Below are 20,010 nucleotides of genomic sequence, written 5' to 3'. Positions count from 1 at the left end.
ATGCAGTCTGGAGATCAGTTTTAATTCTAGGAAATATCCAGGCCGCACCTGGAGGTTGGCAACACTATGTCTACCAGACCACCCCTATCCACATATATGTTAATTGACATATTGGAAAGGAATACATCATTGGGTCTAGAAGGCCAAGGTTTGTAAAGAACTCAGATGTAAAATTGCTGATCTTCTGCAAAAAATATGTAGCTTCAATTAAACCAATTTCTTTACTGGAAATAAGTTGACTTTTCCCCAGAAGCACTTTTTGGAGGATGGTGGAGGGCATTGAGTTCTGATCTAGGATAAGGATATAGGACTTACTTGGTGGTTTTGGGAGCCATTCGGAAAGAACCGCACGGATAATTTTTGAAGCAAAATGCTTCTTTCTTTCTTTCCTCCTCCTTACACACTCCTCTCTGCTTTCTCTTCTTAGATCCGCAAGAGAAGCAAAGCTTGCCGGGGAGGCTTGTGGGAAAACGATGAGCTCGTGTCTATCAACGGAAAGCCATGTGCCAACCTCTCCCATGCCAGTGCCATGCAAATCATCGACTCTTCCAACGGCATCCTCAACATTGTGGTTAAAAGGTGATGATGACTGTGGGATTTCCCGCTGGGAGAGCCAAAATGAAAAACAACTCAGTGCACAGCCGTGTTGCTACATTTAGCGCAACAGCTTGCGTACAACTTGTGTATTTTTTATTTAGGGCAGTGCATCAGTACTGCCCAATTTATATGAACCGTTCAGTGAAATAATAGATGCCCTAACTGCATTTTATCGTAGCCTCTGCCCTGTGCTTTGTTTAAAAAAATCCATGGAAATTCTTTTCCGCTCACTCAATTTAGACCTGGGCCGTTTCCACACGGCTTACCGCTGCTCGTAACAACCCGGAAGATCGCACAAAAACCGCGGAAGATCGCGTTTTCTCATGAGAGATTTGCATGACGTCTCATGCGAGAAAACGCGATCTTCTGCGTTTTTTGCGCCATCTTCCGGGTTGTTACGAGCAGCGGTAAGCCGTGTGGAAACAGCCCTGATTTTCTTAGCAGTCAGTCCCCAAGCATTGGTATCGATTTGAGTACGGTTCTTCCACATATCTGCCCTCTCTCAGCATTTTACAGTTGTGGAGCCAGTTTATTTTGTTCTGCACGTGCCTTAAATAATCAGGATTTTTTAGCAAGGGGGGGCTATCATCATCGGTGGCCTCATCAGTGACGTCACAGCACCCCCTCCATATTTTGTGCACGCTTATAGCTACAGATTATTAGACCGATATAAGAGCTGGATTCATTTAAAAGAGATTAAAAATGAACACGTGGGGAAGTCTCTGCATGGGAGCAGCTCCACTACCCATACTTTAGTTCCCCTTGTCCAAACTGGGGAGCCCAGGCTGACCCAGAGCCAGGAAGCAGAGACCAGCATTGGTGGGGCAAACTGACCTCTGTTGAGACGAAGCCCAGAGCAGCAGCGGCTATGCGCTTTTCAAACCGCACTGCTTCTTCTGTCTACAGAAGTGACCATCCCCCCTTCCCTGATCCCCAGGGCTTTTGCAATTTTTAAAAATTGTCAGCTTCGTATCAATAGAGCGACTTATAATTGTAATAACAGTCGCAGCAGGTTCTCTGAATTCCCAGCTTTCATTTTTTTTAAAAAAAGTAAGTCTCTAGCCCTCTACCTTGTGGAGATATAAGGGAAAAGGCATATCTCTGTAATAAAAGTGGCTAGAGATTTTTTTTTTAAAATAAAAGCTGGAAATTCAGATAACCTATTATGTGCCTATTATGACAATGGTAGGTCAATCTATCAATATAAAACTGATAATTAAAAAAGATAAAAACAGAATCAGGAGGGGGAAAGGAAGGTGGAGGGCAAAGTTATTTGACAATGATAAACACCCAATAATAAAAAAATGGGTTGGAGGTGAGTGGGAATGGATAGGACAAACAAAACTGAAAGAAATATTATGCATGAGGAAAAAAATGACTCAAAATTGGCTTCCAGAAAAAGATCGGGTTAAAAGTGGTCTCAAAAGAACTGGGGGAAAAACTGGGGGCAAACCAAAAACTTGAAGCAAAAACTAAAGGCAAAAAAATGCATGCAGAACTCAGGGGATAAATCGAAGCAGTATGGGGCCAGAACCAACAGAAAAAAACTACGCGGAGAACCCTATCATGTTAAAAAGACTCCCTGCTAACTGTACAAGGGCTCCCTCCTGAAACTTCCAGACAGTGTTGGCCAAGTCCTACTGTTTCTGCTGATCCCTTCCTAGGGATCCCTTCCTCCTCCAGTAGCTCAGAGTCTCTCTACACGAGACCTCTTACTCAAGGATGCTCAAGTCAGGGAGATGTAATGTTAGCCGGGAAATGTAGTGCCAAAGGTTCTGTCAGTTGCACCTCTCTACACAGAGCCCAGGAATTGCTCAGAAGAGGGTTTGTTAATTTCATCTTCACCTCCCAGAAAGCTCTTGTCAATTTCACCTTCCCTAACTGAGCAGTTTCCAAACTGTCACCTTGCAGCCCAGTCACCCTGCAGCTGGGCTCATTGGGCCTTTTCATACCCCCCACCTGCTTTCGCCCAGGTTTTTAGGCCCGCTTCCCCTGCTGAAGTCCTCCCCCTGGTCTTGGTCGCTCGGGCCACATCATCTTCTGGCAGGGTTACCACCAGCCGTGGCTAGCCTCCCCACCTCAGGCCTGGCCCAGTAGTTGTGGCCTCTTGGCCAGGAGTGTCACCTTCCCAGTCTCATGGAGTCCTGTTCCCTCCTACCCAATGTAGAGAGCTCAGGTCAGGTTGGCTACTCTCCTTCCCTGTTCCTAGCTGATGGCAGCCAGGCACTTCCCTCCCTTAGAACCTTCAGCTTGGACCTTTTAATTTTCCTGCTCTTGGACCCGCTGAGTTCCTGCTGCCTTGTGCCTACTCCTGGGTAGGTCTTTTCTCCCAAAGAGACGTTTGTCCTCAATTAGGTCTTTTTTCCTTTCTGGTCCTGCTATGCTCTTACCAGCCCCCAGGGTGCCTCCTTTTGCCCCATTACAAGGCTAGCACGCTTAGGACAGTTTGCATGTTCCTCCCCTTCTTCCCTAGAACTCAGGTGCCAAGGGATGGGACAGCACAAAACTATGCACGACATCTACTCAGATATACTACAGTACGCATGGCCCGGTGTATAAGTGACCGAAATTCTTTTATCTTCTTCCTCTCTCCCACAGGGCAGTCAGCGGAGATTCCTCTGCTGCGAGACTGCTGCGTTCCCCTTCTCCCAAACAGGCACGAGCGGTCTCACCGGCTTCCCCACTCAGCCAGGCTACTCAGGCACTCAGCCCTGAACCGCCTGCTCCCCCCATTGCCCCACAGCCTGAGCAACAGTCCCGGCGGCGGCAGCAGCTGGAGAATCTCACCTCACCTCCAGATAGTGAAGCGTATTATGCCGAGACAGATAGCGATGCTGACAATGTGGCCCATGAGAAGCACCGGAGGGCTCGCAAAAAAAGTCCCCGTTCCCCACCAGGAGGGCCAAACAATAAGGCGGGTGAGCCACAGGACGAAGTGTCCCTCTCAGAGATGAGCGGTTACGAGAGCACTCCGGAGGCTGCGGCCCAAACCAGAGAAGGAGGTGACGGCCTGACTGGAGTGGCCAAGAGAGAGATTGTGTGTCAGCCAGGCAGCCGCACGGACACCCCTTTCTCCGAGACTGAGGCTTTGGTGGAGCTGCCCCTGCCTGAAGACAGAGAGACTTCCCCGGAGGCCCTGCTCCTGCCGCACGCCACCAAGATCATCCGTGCTGAGAGGCACCTCATCCCCATGGTGGGGCCTGTAGAGCACCCTGTCGACGAAGACCTGACCACCACCTATGCCGAAAAAGCCAAGCAAGCCAGTAAGTCTTCCAAACATCTCTCCCTTTTGCACTGCTGATTCTTTTCATAGAAGTCAGTTTTTCTTGGTGTGGAATTTTCTGGATGCAAAATGGGAAGGTGAAATGACCTAGTTATGATTCTACATTCTCATGGGGGCTGCAGGTCTTCAGAGATTTTTTACCCTATTAATCCCATCATCAAAACTGGGGTAGGGAAGGTGGCAGATAGAGATGCAGGAGGAAGAGGCATCCTACTATATAAAAGGCAAGCCATATTGGCGACGACTCACTTTTTTCAATGCATGTTGGCGCATTGCCGACGACTCTGGCCTCGAGGCTGCTGCGAAGCGCCTGCTTGCTGCCAGGAGGAGGCCCGCCGAATTGATGGCCTAAGCACTCCTCCCCGCACCTCCCTCAGCACCCTCCCGATCTGGCCTCCAGGCTGCTTCGAAGTGCCCGCTTGCCACCGGGAGGGAGCCTGCCGAATCAGTTTTCTAGAGCCCATTGTGTTTTTTCAGACAACAGGTGTTGTTGCTAGTTTTATTATAAAGACGGAAACTGCACAATAATGTAAACATTAGTTATATCAGGGGGAAATATCAGAAATGCTGGTTTATCGAAAATAATGCTTCCTAAACAGGGATGTAACCCAGATGAAGAAATGACTGTATGAATGTTAGTCAATTAATCAGCTGATTAATAATCAATTAAATTTGTATAGATTTGCGTAAGAAAAAAAGGTTGTTAAAAATAAGCAAATTTTTTTAAAATGAGGGATGCAATTGTGACAGCAGACACTACTTTCTGAGGGCCCAGATGCTTGGGATATTCCGATTCCCAAATATGTCATTGAGTTGCAAAAAACAGTTGCAGTCCAGGCAATCTGGATTGGGCATACTGGACTTGGGAAAGAGGGAGGGTGGCTTAACTCTTCCCCAAACGTAATGCCCTCAATTGAAAATGCTCCCCTGGAGCTGCTTTAAGCCACATCAGGGGAAAAGATTGACCTGACGTGGGGCCTGCTCCGGAGGCTGCCGCAGGCCACGCACCACCTCAACTGCCCCGCAGGCCGGGAGGATGGGCCGCGCAGCCTGCAGCAGTGGTGGCTGGCCGTAGGGCCTGCTCTGGAGGCCCTCCCATGCGCCCCCCCTGTGTGCCCCCCCCCCCCAGCTTCCTACGTGCTGCTGCTGCTGCTTCCACTGCCACCTGTTGCTAAAGACACGGGCAGCGGGGAGGAAGAGGAATCACGTGGGCGGGGCAACCACCCACGTGACCTCTTTTTGGATCTTCCGGAACGCCATTCCGGTGCGTTCTCTCCCAAAATGGGTACCTACATTGTGCCTCCCTTTGTTCCTTCCTGGGACTTAAAGCAGCCCAGCAGGGCCCTTTTCAGGTAGGGAAACAACATGCAGGAGGCCTAACCTTCCTCCTTACTGCAGCCCCGATTCATATCTACACACACACAACCCACTACTGCTTTTTGCAGCTCAGACCCTTTTTGCACTCTCATCTTGCTGCTGATCTTTTCAGAAGTGAAAGCACATTTATTTGGCCCGTTTTTGTTTAATGCATTAGGACCCTCCGCCTCACAGTCACTCTCCACGTTACTTCTTTTGCGAGTTCTCTGCCGAGTCAATACATGCTCTGCCCAGACACACATCACCTCGGGGATTGGCTTCTATTTTTAAAAAAACAGCATGCAAATAGCCTCAGAAAGCTGCTGCCAGTGGAGGGAAGACTCCTGCCTTTCTCCCAAGCTTCTCTCCCCCCACCCCACACTGTTTTTGCACGGCAAGGAGAAAGCTTGGGAGACAGGCAGGAGCTTTCCCTCCCTTGGTAGCAGCTTTCTGAGCCCATTTGCATGCTGTTTTTTTAAAAATAGAAATGAAGTAACGTGTAGGGACTGTCAGTGTTGAATTTCTCTCTGACATTAATTGTCTGCACAGTCCCCCCTCCATGGGAAAGGGGAGTTCTCATTGGAAGAAAGATCCTTTGAAAATGCTTACCTCATTGCACATCATTTGTTTTGCACAACTTGTAAACCACTAAAGCAAACAATTGCCAATATTCTGCCTGAGAATCTCTCTCCCTCTCCTCCCACAACTGTAGCATATACAAGTTCTGGCTGAAACCATCTTGTTCTGACAGATTAAGGCAATAACTTCCTGGCCACTAAAGCTAGAATCTGTTGTGAAGTCTTGTAGGATCTCACGGCACAGGGGCTGAGCCTTGATAATCCATTTTACATTTTTGCTCTGGGTGATCCTGATCGCTGTGATTGTAAGCAGAGTAATCGATAATTACATTGTGTAACGGCGATGACTTGAAACTCAAGTCATCCAGAAATCTTTAGATTACATGTATATAGTAGGGTCACCAACTCCAGGTTGGAAAATTCCTGGAGTTTGTGGGGGGTGGGTCTGGAGAAGGCAAGGTTTGGGGAGATGAGGGATCTTGGCATGATATAATGCTGTAGAGTCCACCTTCCAAAGTAGCCATTTCCCCCAGGGGAACTGATCACTGTAGTCTGGAGATCTATGTCCTTTGGAGGTATAATTCTGGGATATCTGCAGGCCCCACCTGGAGTTTCGCAACACTAGTGTATAGATAGAATGTAGGCACTGTTGTGGCCCCCACCTTATGGAATGGCCTGCCTAAGGAGGTCAGGAAAGCTCCCACTCTCCTGGCTTTCCACAAACTATGCAGAACTGAATTATTTGGGAGGGCTTTCTACCCAGATTATAGGGCTGTGTCATAAGAAATAGCCTTGGTGAGGGATAGGGACTATAACCTGTACTATTGGTTACTGTTTGCTGGTATAGATATGGTCCGATTGGGTAGTTTCCACATTGCTAATAGATGCCATGTTAATTAGTTACACTTTGTTTCAGAAAGGTTTTCTCTCTGTGTTTTGGCTTAATGCTTGCTTTCAAATTTTATTCTACCATACCCTATTTTATTTGTTCATTGGATATCCTAACTGTGGATCATACTGTATTTTGCTCAGTAAATGTTCTAGCTGTTGATTATATTGTATTCACTTTCCCTGTGTAATCCGCCTTGAACCTTGGTGAGAAAGGTGAAGCTCTGGGAAGCACAGAGCTTCAGAATCTATTCTTCAGGCCAACCTGGGAATGTCCCTGGGGAAAAAATGGACTGTAATGAGGCCCTAGAAAACGGAAAGTTTCCAGCAAGTATTCCCCTGAGCATTAATAGAAAAAAAGTACTAATGATTGCTCAGCAAAACAGCATATTTGTTCTGTGGTTAAGGGGAAACCAAAATGGGTTACTGGGACATGCCCTTATTGGAACTGAACTAGGGCCATGTCTCCCAGAATCCACAGTGGAATTAGACCACAATCTTGTGTTTCTGAGGTCTTTAAAAGAAATATGTTCTTCGGAGGTCTTCATCCACATATTCGCAATATCATGGGTGAGGCAAGAAATATTTCTTCATTTGATAGTTGGGATGGGATACATTCACTTGTATTACAAACACAGTTTGCACCTTAAAAATATTGCTCTTCGGTTGCTACGTTTCAAAAATCTCTGCAACGATACATATAAGTAAGCCACATCCAGCTGTGACATTTATGTGCTTGCTATCAGTTCTGCAAGCAGTATTTGTTTCCTCCCACTAGGTGGTGACAGTGGTAACATTTCCTGAATCATTTACATTAGTGTGGTACTGGTGTGTGTGTCGTGTGTGTGTGGGGGGGGGGGGACAATTCATTTCCAAGAAGCCAACTTAAAATATTACTTAAATCTATGAGCACATCATTTTAAATAACTGTTTCAGAACATTCAGTGGAAACTATTTTGAATAAGTACTCTTCTGTCCCCTTTTGGGGGAATTTTCCTGACTATGGGCCAGGCTAGATGTGACGAATTACACTTGAATGGCAAGTGAACAGACTCACATGTATTCCTCCCTGTTCCCTTGCGCTCCACTTGTGCTCCACTCGATCACAGTGCAAGTGGAGCGCAAATTAACAGGGAGGAATACATGTGAGTCTGTTCACTTGCCATTCAAGTGTAATTCGTCACGTCTAGCTTGGTCCTATGTGGAACTGCTTCTACTTCCATTTGTGTAAATCAAGGAAGTTCTAAAGACTGCTCACAATAATCAGGTTTCTTCTCTGTTTGGAGTCCATTTATCACCCATCTGGGGTAACTGGTGAGTTAAAGCTCTGGTTTTATTATGAGCAAAACTTTTAAAAGGTGAGTTTGCTTCTTCCCGAATCCACTGAAAGAAAACTTAAATCTCAAGGCTTCGGTCTCTCTGCTTCACCCTTGTAAGATCTTTAATGGAATGTTGTGGAGTCATAGGAAAGTTACAAGGCGAATAAAAAGAAGAAGGAAAAGCTAAAAGATCTGAAGGCTGATTCATGTGTGACAACTTTTCTATGTGGATATTGTTCCATATAAAAAATCAGTTTAGCCAGCCATCTGTATACTCTTTAAGAATCTGACTGATGGCATGTTCTTGTGATTAAATTCATGCATATGTAGGCATTACACACACAAACGGCCCTGATGATCCATAGCCTGCGAGAGTGTGTAATGTGGAAACAGACTTCCAACAGTTTGAAGGTTGTCAGGAAGAAAAAGCGGGAAACGTTTACATTTTGCCTTTTGAGGATTATACAAGAAACAATAGGGTTGAACTAGAGGAAGTTTTTAGGTTAAACGTTGAGGAAAACTTTCTAGATACAAGATTAACTACGAAGCAAACCACCTAGGGAGGTTTTAGAATGTTTTTCCTTCCATACTTCTAAGTCAACTAGGCAGATAACTGATATGGATGCTTTGATATAGGATATCTTATGTTGGGGGTGGAGAAGGTAGCCCAAAGGGATCTCTCCAAGCCATATGATTTAAATCCCAATCTCTTTTTTAAATCACACAGAAAAATCTGAAGGAGAAAACCAACACTGACAAGCAGAGAGAGAGAGAGAGAGAGAGAACTGAAATTGCAAAGTCAGACTCCAAGTGATTCAGTGAATTCAACAGCCTGCCAAGAGTTTCAGCTACCTTTAAGCTGAGGCTATTTTTTTCTTTGGAATAATGCTCAGCCATGAGGCAAATGCTGAGCCAGGCATGCCCAGCTGTCCTCTGTCACCTGATAGTTCTTGCAGCGGGTGAGCCGTGTCTTTGCCTCAGGACTTATTTTCATAGGCAGAGTCAGGGCGAAAAAGATCCCAGGAAAGCCAGATATTTTGCACAGAGCATTTCTAAGGGTGCAGGAAGGAAAGTATTCCGGGCTGTGCAGCGATCCCAGCACAGAAGCTGATATAATGTCTTTGTCAGCTGCCCTGACAGCTGCTTCAAATGTGACAAATTTTCTACACAGGTAGCACTTGCCTGCAGGAAACAGCATCTTGGCTGAGCAGCACGTGACAATTGCACATCTGTTTTCTTGTGAGCCAAGCTACAAGTGACGAATGACACTTGAACGGCAAGTGAACAGACTCACGTGTATTCCTCCCTGTTCACTTGCACTCCACTTGATCACTACATTCACTTGCCATTCAAGTGTCATTCGTCACTTGTAGCTTGGCCCTATGTAGACAGGTAAGGGAGCCACAACCATTCCTGCCTTCCTAGCCAGTGTGCTTACAATAAAATAGACATATACTTGAAGTGCCTAACAGTGCACTCCTGCACCCTTCTAAGCCCACTGACTTCAGTGGACTTGGAAGGGTGTAACTCTGTTTAGGATCACACAGTTAGTTGATAGCTGGGCAGATTCATATAGAAATAGGCTTCTTTTAAATACTCTGACCACAGGGTTTCAAAGGTAAGAACAGCCCTTGAATTGTGCCCAGAAACAAGACTGGCACTCAGCGCCAGTATATGCCTATACTGGTGGAATATATTCCCTATAGTTTATGCCAGCCAGTAACTTCACTGTTGCATTCTGAAACAGAAGTCAAAGAATACTGTAAGACTGGTTTTTTCTTTCTGGGCAGTTGGCTGCAGTGCTGCTAACCATGTCGCTCTTACAGCCACATCTCAAATGGTTGCATCTCTAAGGTTCTATTCCTTAACGATCACCAGGACTGCTTTCCTATTTCAGTCAGTGATTGAGTCTGACTTTTAATCAGTGTGTCAGTCCTTGGCAGGGAGATCCCCAAGTCCCTCACAGCAAGCACTCAGGTGCATTGGTTAAAGTAACTTTTATTAGAGATCTATACAGTCCAAGTGATCTATACGAATGCATTGGCAGAAGTGACTATTCCAAAAGGGGTAGTGTTAATTATAGGGAGACTTCCCACCCTTTGGGTCCGTTAACATTCTGGTGTGAAAACCCCAAAGAGTTACATGGGAACTGATTAGTTTAGGCTAGACATAGTACAGAATGAAATCATCTCAGTCTCTGAGAAAAGATACATCGCGCACTGCCCGGCAGCTTGCATCCTAGGACACTAACTTTAGAAGTGAAAGTAAATACAGATAACAGAGAACCCTCACTGGCTCTCCTCTACATTTCACGTTAGCAGTTTACACACTCTCAGATGATTAGTACAGTGCACAGAATAGAACCTCAGCAAACATTTATGATCAGCACAAAATGCAAAACACATTACTGGCATGTATGCAGGCAGGCATACATGACACAGTGATATTTTGCCCACTGTGTGTGGTTGGGAGTTTTGTCAGTTCCCGCCATGGGATTGCCCTGTGACACTGAATCCTTTGCTGACCATCCCCCCAGAAAAGTTCTGTATGAAAAATATGGCATTCCTCGAATCCATCTGTGCTGACTTCTATGCAAACTATGAATGGTGAAAGAAAGCAACAGGCAGTGACAAAAAGCAAAAGCACTCATGGGGCAAAAAGGATTTTGTCAGTGCCCGATCTCACCTCACCAGGAGAACACAGTGCTAAACAAAAGTCTTCACAGTAGCAAAACAAATCCAAGATTTCCCAGTTAGAGTTACAAGACTGAGAGTCTCTTTACACGAGACGCCTCGGCGCGTGTTCGTCAAGTGTAGGGAGACGCAATGTTAGCCAAGAAGTATAATTTAAAAAGACAGAGCTGGCAGAGATCGCTCCTTGGAGGGTTTGTTAATTTCATCTTTGCTTCCTGGAAGGCTCTGTTAATTTCACTTCTCCAGTCTAAACCTGTGTGGGATCTCAACCAGAGGGCAGCAAGGAATGGAAATGGGCTGGAGCTGCCTTCCAGAGCCGGATTTGGACCTGGAGAGGTTATAATGGGCTGAAGTTTCCTTTCTGGCATTTCACAGCCCCTTCACACAGCTCCTGTGTATAGCAAAGCCTTTGCCCTGCTGCTGGCTCTTTCTTTTTAAACTACCCTTCCTGGCTAACATTGCATCTCCTGTTACGTTTTCCCCATGTCAGATGTCTCATGTAGAGAGACTCTGAGTCAGATTTTAGATGTATGCTTTCAGTGCCACCTGCTTTTGGTGTTCCCCTCCCTCAAACATACTAGTGCAGCCTCGAAAGGGCCTATTAGGCTGCTGAAGAACAGCTGCCAATCTGAGTCACCATCACTCAGGGATGTTCCGATGGTAAAAAAATACTGAGTGATTAAGACTCTCCATCAATGGGACTCTGGCATGTATCAAAGTCATTAGAATGCTTGCACACTGTTCAGTCATTCCTCTCCTATAATCTGCAGTAAGTGATATGGAACTTGAGGTTTCACATCATAGTACTTCGAGCACTACATTCCCCATAAAAAGCTAGTACATCTCATCTCCACTGGCAAGATCCTACTATGTGTTTACTCAGAAGAATGCTCAATTCAGCAAAGATTCAGCTTCTGGCTGCAATTTTCCTTGATTAATTACTTCTTGTTCTCTCATGGCTACAGTATTCATTAATCACTCCTTACTGAAGAACAGAATTAAGCACTGCTTTTCACTTAGAAACCAAACTCATTGCTCATTATTATTATTTTTTGCAGTAATAGTGCAAAATTAATATAATTTTAAAAATTGGCTTTCACTGCTAAGAGAAAAACAGTAAATCCCCTCCCCTATCAAGGACCAGTGATTAGTTTCATGAAAGAATAGCAAGTAATTAATTAAACTGGAAGCAGAAGGAAAGAGGGGAAAATGTAAAGGGAGAGTAACCCAGAGAAACTAAAATATCACTTTGACTGTGCACACTGTAATGTGGTTTTGGTTTTAAAAAATGCCACCAATCAAGCCTTTAAAAAGATGGGAAGACAGCCGGGAAAACAATAAGTTACCAATGGTGAAACTGAGTGAACAAATGATGGCAGTGTAGGAATTAGAGTTTTGGACTGGGTCTTGGGATATCCTTACTTGCCATGGAACTTGCTGGATGACCTTGGGCTCGTTCCTCCTCTTTCATATTCCTCACAGGACTGTTGAGATGATATAATGGAAGAGAGGAGAAACATGTATGCTGCTTTGAACTTGGAGGAAGGGAAGAATAAAAATGCATCAAATAAAAAAATAAACTTGTATGCAGGGACTTTCTACAGGTGATCATTCAAAAACACTAGTCAGAAATGGGATGCTTCCACATAATTAGGAAGAGAAAAAAATAAGCAATCTTCAAACTGGTTCTAAATGCAAAGTTTATGGTACTGAATAAAATGCCCCAAAGGTTTTGGCCTTGTCTCTTCAACAGCAACGGTAAACAATGATAGTTAATCATATTATGAATAGTTTAACTGTTAAAATTAATTCTTTGTTCGCTGCAAGTTTTATGCATGTTGCAGAGAACAAATGTGCTCATGAAGTAATGTTCCACTTTTGTCTAGCCGCACTCCAGTTATGATATATCGGAGAGTTTAATCAGCTCTCATTTGGCAGTGGCTCCTCTGAAGAGGACTGCCCTACAGTCTTTGCAGAAAGGGAACTTCAAATGGGAGCCTGTTCCAGAGCATGAGTGCTTTGCAATAGGCTGACACTGTTCATACTGTTGGAATATAGAGAAAAAGAGAAGAAGATCCTGCAGGGGGCAGCAAGCTCTATATAGACAGGACTTGCTTTCTTGGGAACCTTTCCACCTTGTCTGTCTGCAGAATGCTAATTTTAGGCTGTCCCCCTAGAACTCTCCACACTCTCACAAACGAGCTAGGCAGCTAGCCTTATATCTTCACTTTCCTATCCAGTTTTGTTAATAAAACTTTTGTTAATCTTTAACAAGTTTAGTATACAGACAAGGGTTGCCATCCTTTGGGTGGTGCCTGGAGATCTCCTGGGATTACAACTGATCTCTAGACTACAAAGGTTAGTTCCTCTGGAATAGATGGCTGCTTTGGAGGGTGGACTCTATGGCATTATATCCTGATAAGCTCTTTCCCTGGGCCACACTCCCAAATCCCCAGGAATTTCCAACATGGAGTTGGCAACCATGGCTACAAAGGCACTTTACCAACACAATACCTCCTTTTGTAGGCTTCTCAGTTACCCGCCAGTGGCGAGCAATCTCCTGGGGTTTCCCCCCGTTTCCCACTGATCGCTGGCAGTCGGCGGGAGGTGGTAAGCCCCCGGAGATCACCTGCCATCGGCAGGCAATATGGGAAAGTGTGTGACGATGTCACTTCCTGAAGTAATGTTATTGTGCTGGCCGTTGGCATCCTCCCATGCTTTGCAGGAGCCAATTTTGGCCCCAGATGAGCCAGAATTAACCCCACATAAAACACAGGCACACATCTGTGGCTGGCATGATGATGACACTTCCCGGAAGTGACATCATCATGCCAGCACTGGGAGTGCACGCACTCAAAAGCAAACACACAGAAAGCACAAGGTGCCATGTCTCCCCCACCCCTTGCTGGGAGCATATAGGTCTGGCACCCCTATTCCTTGGGAAAGAATGGCAAGGAGAAACTCAGAGAAGTAACAAAGCCAGAGAGGCGGTTCATCAGAGATGTGGGTTTCAAGCCATCTAGGTCTTCAAAGGGTTAAGGCCAGCACCTTCATTTGAAACTGGAAATATATCACCAGCTAGCACTCCAAAAGCAGATGTTACATGAATAAAATGAAACATCTCTGTTAACAGGCAAGCTGCTGTGTCTTGCACTAATTGAAGTTTCTGGTTTATCTTTAAGGACAGCCCCACCTAGAGGGCATTACATAGGAACTACCTTTTATTGAATCAGCCCTCTGGGCCATCAAGACCAGTATTGTCTACTCAGACTGGCAGCTGCTCTCCAGGGTCTCAGGTGGAGGTTTTTCACATCACCTACAGCTAGGATTGCCGTACAGAGCATCACATGCACCGTGGCATCAGTTCCTGGGAAAACCTGGAAGTGAAGGCAGGTTGCTTTAGGAGTTGCCAAAAACTAGGGATATCCCTTGAAGTGAAGTCATGGCACGCATGTTGCCAAGTGGCAGTAGGCATAACAAGTTGCCAGCAGGAGGCCTCTTGCCATAGCGGAAGGCCTGGTAACCCTTCCTACTGCCTGGTTCTTTTTAAACTGAAGATAATGGGGATTAGAACCTCAGATCATCTGTATGCAAAGCATACTGAGCCACAGTCCCTCCTCAAAAATTATTAGAAAAGAAGTAATAGTAGCATAGATCAGCATCACTGTGACATGGAGGAGAAAGGGAGAAGACTTGAGCAGTCTATGAAATATTGGAAGATACAGAGTGGTTAGTTCTTAAGAGACCTCAGGCCAAACACTAGTGAGGAAACATCAACCAACCAGAAGTAACCAGGCTTCCGGCAGAAAACAAAACCCAAAACATCTGCCCTACGCGCATGACATATTTATGTACAGGCAACCTACATATGGGGGCAGCAGGATCATGCTTGCTAGTTCTACCTGAACATGTACACTTTGGCATATTCAGCCACTGGTGCAGATTCTGTGCAAGTTCAATCTCTGAAAGGCAGCACCCTTGATTGTTATAGGGGTACATGGATTGTATGTTGTATGTGTCTGTCTCTGCTGCACTGGGTGAGGTCATTAAATTAATTTCTCCCTAAAATACTTTGTTTCCATGACCAAATGGAAAGTTTACTTAGAATCATGGAGTTGGAAGGGGTCTTACAGATCATCTAGTCCAACCCCCTGCTCAATGCAGGAACAGCCTAAAGCATCCTTGACAAGTATTTGTCCAGCTGCTTCTTGAAGACTGCCAGTCAGGGGGAATCCACCACATCCCTAGGCAGCAAATTCCTCTGCTGAATTACTCTTAACGTGAAGACATTTGTCCGTTTCCATTTTGAAGTGAGGCCTCCAGAACTGCACACAATACTCCAGTGGGGCTTCACCAAAGCAGTATCTAGTGGGACAATGACATCCTGTGATTTGGATGTTATGCCTTTATTGATACACACCAAGACTGAGTTCGCTTTTTTTGCTGCAGCATCACACTGACTGCTCATATTTAGCTTTCCATCCACCCATATCCCAAGAGCTTGTTCATACACGCTGCTACCCAGAAATGTATTCATCATCCAGTATGTATGCTTTGCATTTTTGTTACCCAGTTGGAGAACCTGGCACTTCTCCATATTAAATCGCAGCTTATTCAAATCCTACTTTTCCGATGTGTTCAGATCTTGTTGAATTCTATCCCTATCTTCAAGGGTGTTTGCTACTCCTCCCAGTTTGGTGTCATCTGTAAATTTAATCAGCAATCCCTTCACACCCTCATCCAGATCATTTATAAAAATATAGAAAATCACTGGGTCCAGGACCGAGCCCTGTGGCACTCCCCTGGACAATCACACGTGATACCATTGACAACTACTCTTTGGGTGAGGTTATCCAGCCAGTTCCCTAGTTGTCTAACCATCCTAGAGTCCAGTCCAAAGTCCATCAGTTTACCCAACATCAAGAGGAACCTTGTCAAAAGCTTTACTGAAATCCAGATAAACTACATCGACAGCATTCCTGAGATCCAGTAAGCCTGTCATTCGATCATAGAAGGAGATGAGGTTGGTCTGGTAGGACTTGTTGGGGACAAATCCATGCTGCCTTTCCTGTATCACCATATTGTCCATCAGATGCTTGCAGACCGGCACCTTTAATATCTGCTCTAGTATCTTCCCCGAGACAGAGGTCAGGCTGACTCGCCTGTAGTTCCCAGGATCGTCCTTTTTCCCTTTCTTGAAGATTTAGATGATATTTTTCCCTCTTCCTGTCTTCACCTGTCCTCCAAGAGGCCTGGAAGATGATCGACAAAGAGTCTGCAAGCTCTTTTGAAAGTTGTTTAAGCACTCTCGGGCGCACCCCATCTGGCCCAGGCGCCGCTAGGTACTTTCCCATAACTTCTCTGCCCATGTCAACAGTAGCTTTGCCTACTACCATCTCTAGCTGGACCTATCCCCTCCTTCAGGGAGAAAACTGAGGCAAAGTAGGCATTGAGCCTTTCTGCCTTCTCTCTGACCTCCGTTTCTCCGTTTTCTCCGTTTTCACTCAGCGGTATCGCCCCCTTGAACTTCTGTTTGCTCCTTATGTATCTGAAGAACGTCTTTTCGTTCTGGCGAGCCCCACTGGCCAGTCTCAGCTCATTCTGAGCTTTGGCCTCTCAGATGGCTGCCTTGCAGTGCCTTCCTTCTCCTAGATACTCTTCTTTGGCTGCATTTCCTTCCCTCAATTTCTTGAACATCTCCTTTTTCCTCCTTAGCTCATCACAGAGTTCACTGTTCATCCGCATCGGCTTTTTAGAGCTGAGCTACAAGTGACGAATGACACTTGCCTGGCAAGTGTCATTCGTCACTTGTAGCTTGGCTCTGTAATCCTCCACCGCATTTCTGTCTTACTGGAATGGTGTTTGAAAAGGGCAGATCTGTGACTTGATCAGAGTACTCTAACACTTGCGGGGTGAGAAGCTATTGGAACAAATAGGGAAGCTATCACTTAAACCATAAAGTGTCGATTTATCGGGGTTTCCTGGGGTGAGGCTCATCCATTGCACTCTGGGTGTGCTGACCCCTAAAAGTTCTCCAAATGCAGGAAACTTGCCTGCATAATTTGTGGCATGTGACAACAGCATAGCATTGTTTCCCAAAGTTGTCTGGACCGCGACCCATCTAAAAAAAATTTCAAAGTTCGGGACCCACCTAATACAATAACCATATATAATGCACCCGTGCCTAACATGAAGAAAAAAAAGTAGCGTTATATTGCTGCTGCAGCATTTTCTCGTTAATACATATCGTAACTATGTGAAGGACTGTTCAATTAAGAAAAAAAAGAAAAACATCCAGTTATAATTGAAATTTTTACTTACTAAATATAAGATGTGATATTTCAATGAGAAGGATGTATTTGTTTCCTATTTCTTGCCATTACAGCTTTAGCGTCGACTTCGATTTTAGTCACTTTTATTCTCAATGAATTCGTTATGTCCAATTTATTTCGGTATTTAGTTTTAATATGAACCATGGCTGAAAATCCCACTTCACATAAGTATGAGGTAGTGAAGGGGAGGAGGACTTTCATGGCTTCATCAAACAGGCAGGGATAGGTGTCAGCAACTGAAAGCCAGAATTTCGTTAATTGATTGCGATTAAAAGTGTTTTTCAGCGATGTATCTTCTGATAAATCAATCAGTTCTTCACTTGCTTTTGTTGACATTACAGTTGGTATGTTGTCTTGAAACGGGTTACAAATCCAGCTCATCGTGTCGAACTTTTTCATCTCTTCCCCGAAGTAGGCGTCAAAGTTATTTTTCAACTCTGTTAAATGAGTGGAAATTGCAGACACTACATTGATATCTGGCTGCACTTAGTTTTCTATAATGAAAGTTTCAAATGTTTCAAAACAATCATACTTGCCTTCCACAACATAAGTTTTTTCATGAACGCTCGAATTTTATCGTGAACTGCAAAAATGTTGGATCTGTCTGATCCTTGCAGGTACAAATTGAGTTCATTTAACTTTGAGAAAATATCCGCCATGTATGTGAGCTTGAGGATGAATTCTTCGTCCAGTAGAGATTCAAGATATTCATTTTTTCCTTCCAGGTAAACTGTAACTTCATTGCGTAATTCCACTAATCTTGTCAGTACTTTCCCTCTGGATAACCAACGTACCTCTGAAGAAGAGATTTATGGAGACTACCCATCTCTTCGCACAGCTTTTGAAATAAACCTGTTTGTAAGGGTCTTGTTTTAATATAATTTACAATTTTCACAGCGGTATTTAATACTGTTTTTAAATCATCAGGCAATGGTTTTGAAACCAGTGCTTCTCTATGAAGGCTACAGTGTGTCCACGAAGCATTGGGACTTTGTTCAAGAACCCTCGTGACCACACTGCTGTTTTTGCCGCACATAGCTCGAGCTCCGTCAGTGCATATGCTGACACAGTTCTTCCATTCCAACCCTTTTTCTTTTGTATAAGAATCAATTTCTTTGAAAATTTAGTCGGCCGTTCCACGAATAATTGGTTTGCGTGTTGTTTTGCCATATATAACGCACGAAAACAAGTAACTAAGATAGGCTTTGCACATCGGTAGACTCATCCAGTTGTAGTGTAAAATATTTACTACCAACTACTCTATGGATTAACTCATCCTCTGCCCATTCGGACATCTCGTCAATTCTTCGTGCAACAGTATTATTGGAAAGTGGTATACGTTCGATTTCCTTTACTTCTTTTTCTCCAAACATCACTCCAACAGCATCTTTAATCGATGGCAACACTAAATTCTCGCCAGTGGTATGAGGTTTACCTGCTCAGGTGATTCTTAAGCTAATAAGATATGAGTCATAAGTAGCATTTTCTTATGATTGTAAGTTATATGTTGCAACAAAATTCAATAAAAATTAATAAAAAAAAAAAAGTAGCATTTTCATTAATATTTATGAAATGTGAAACAATATTCTTTGAAGATTTCATATCCAATAATTTTCTTTGAAAAAAATCCACGGGCTTATTTTTTAAATGGGAATGTTTCGTTTCTATATGATGTGTCAACTTACTTGGACACATACTTTCATTCACCAATATTTCGCAGCAAATAACGCATTGAGGGCATGGATCCACCATAGCTTGATTCCACGTGACTCCTAGTTTCAGGTATTCGACATCATATTTTCTCACAACTTTTTGACGTTTTGTTTCATGTGAACTCGTAGAGGGAGCTAGTAGGTCAGGCTCAGTGTCACTTTTGTCATCCGAAATAACGTCTTCTGTTTTTTCATTGCTCTGTCCACAATCCGCCACTGGTGGCATACTTTTTGCTATCCGTTTCAACCACTTGTCCATTATTTAGTTTTAAGAAGATAATAAACGCACAATATGCGACGATGAATACTACAGTGATGACTGATGCTCGGGCTCGCGAGTTGCCTTCGGCCGCCCCGCCGCAGCCCCGCGCCCATGACGAACGATCACACTCCGCACCACGCCGCGAGAAATTAAATTATTAGTAACCGTTCGGCTGCTGGCCAAACGACATGGCCCGGCCAACATGTTGCGACTGTCACCCTATCAGTTTCAGGGCCCACCCAATATCCGCTCGCGACCCACCAGTGGGTCCCGACCCATACTTTGGGAAACAGCGGCATAGGGTAAGAGGAAACAAAAGTTTGCCTTGCCTTATTTTAGGCAGGCAGACTTAAGTTTGAACATAAGTCTTCAGAAAGAGACTGCACAGGGGCCAGTGGCTGATCTCCCCTATATCCAGCAAAGGTTTTTTTTTTAAGAGGAAGGGGAGATCCAGCTGAAGAATTAGCTGTTGTGGAGATAATAGATCCAGAGGAGTTAGCCATGTTAGTCTGTAGTGGCAAAATAGTAAAGAGTCCAGTAGCACCTTTAAGACTAGGCAACTTTATTGTAGCATAAGTGTCATGTATGCCTATCTGCAACACATGCCATGAGTATTTTGTGCGTGGCCTATTGATCCTCTGACACTATGAAGAGTTCTGATTACCTTTCAATGCCTGTTATTTGGAAGCTCAGTGTGTTATCGCTACTTTGGAGTTAAACACTCTCCTGGCGAAGCAGAAGACTTTCGCTTTTGAAACGAGCGGTCTTGAGACCAGCTGCGCCTAACCCAAACGATGCTTCTCCTGGGAACAGGGATGATTTCATGCCTACTCTGTAGATTTAGTCTAAACTGTGATATTTTTTGTCTCTGGCGTTCGTGCCAGAATTTCAACGGGCTACTAACCTGGGGGCGGGACCTTAACCTATAACTAACCATGCTTTCCCTCAGTACGTCACTTCTGCCAATTCCACTGTCTGAGCACCTTGAAC

General features: G+C 44.6%; 1 protein-coding gene across 1 annotated transcript in view; it reads left to right on the top strand.

Moving 5' to 3' along the window:
* Nucleotides 1-427: 427 nt before the first annotated feature.
* Nucleotides 428-20,010, top strand: part of LOC129347109 (synaptopodin 2-like protein) — a gene marked incomplete at both ends in the record, with an annotated part of 37,113 nt that continues 17,530 nt past the window's right edge. Inside the window, 2 exons of the mRNA XM_055004007.1 lie at nucleotides 428-579; nucleotides 3,196-3,860. Coding sequence (XP_054859982.1) covers nucleotides 428-579; nucleotides 3,196-3,860 — 817 coding nt within the window. The remainder of the gene's footprint in view (nucleotides 580-3,195; nucleotides 3,861-20,010) is intronic.

The sequence above is a fragment of the Eublepharis macularius genome, unplaced genomic scaffold (assembly GCF_028583425.1).
Source record: "Eublepharis macularius isolate TG4126 unplaced genomic scaffold, MPM_Emac_v1.0 Eublepharis_55, whole genome shotgun sequence".
Taxonomy (NCBI): domain Eukaryota; kingdom Metazoa; phylum Chordata; class Lepidosauria; order Squamata; family Eublepharidae; genus Eublepharis; species Eublepharis macularius.
This window is presented reverse-complemented; position numbering and strand designations above follow the sequence as displayed.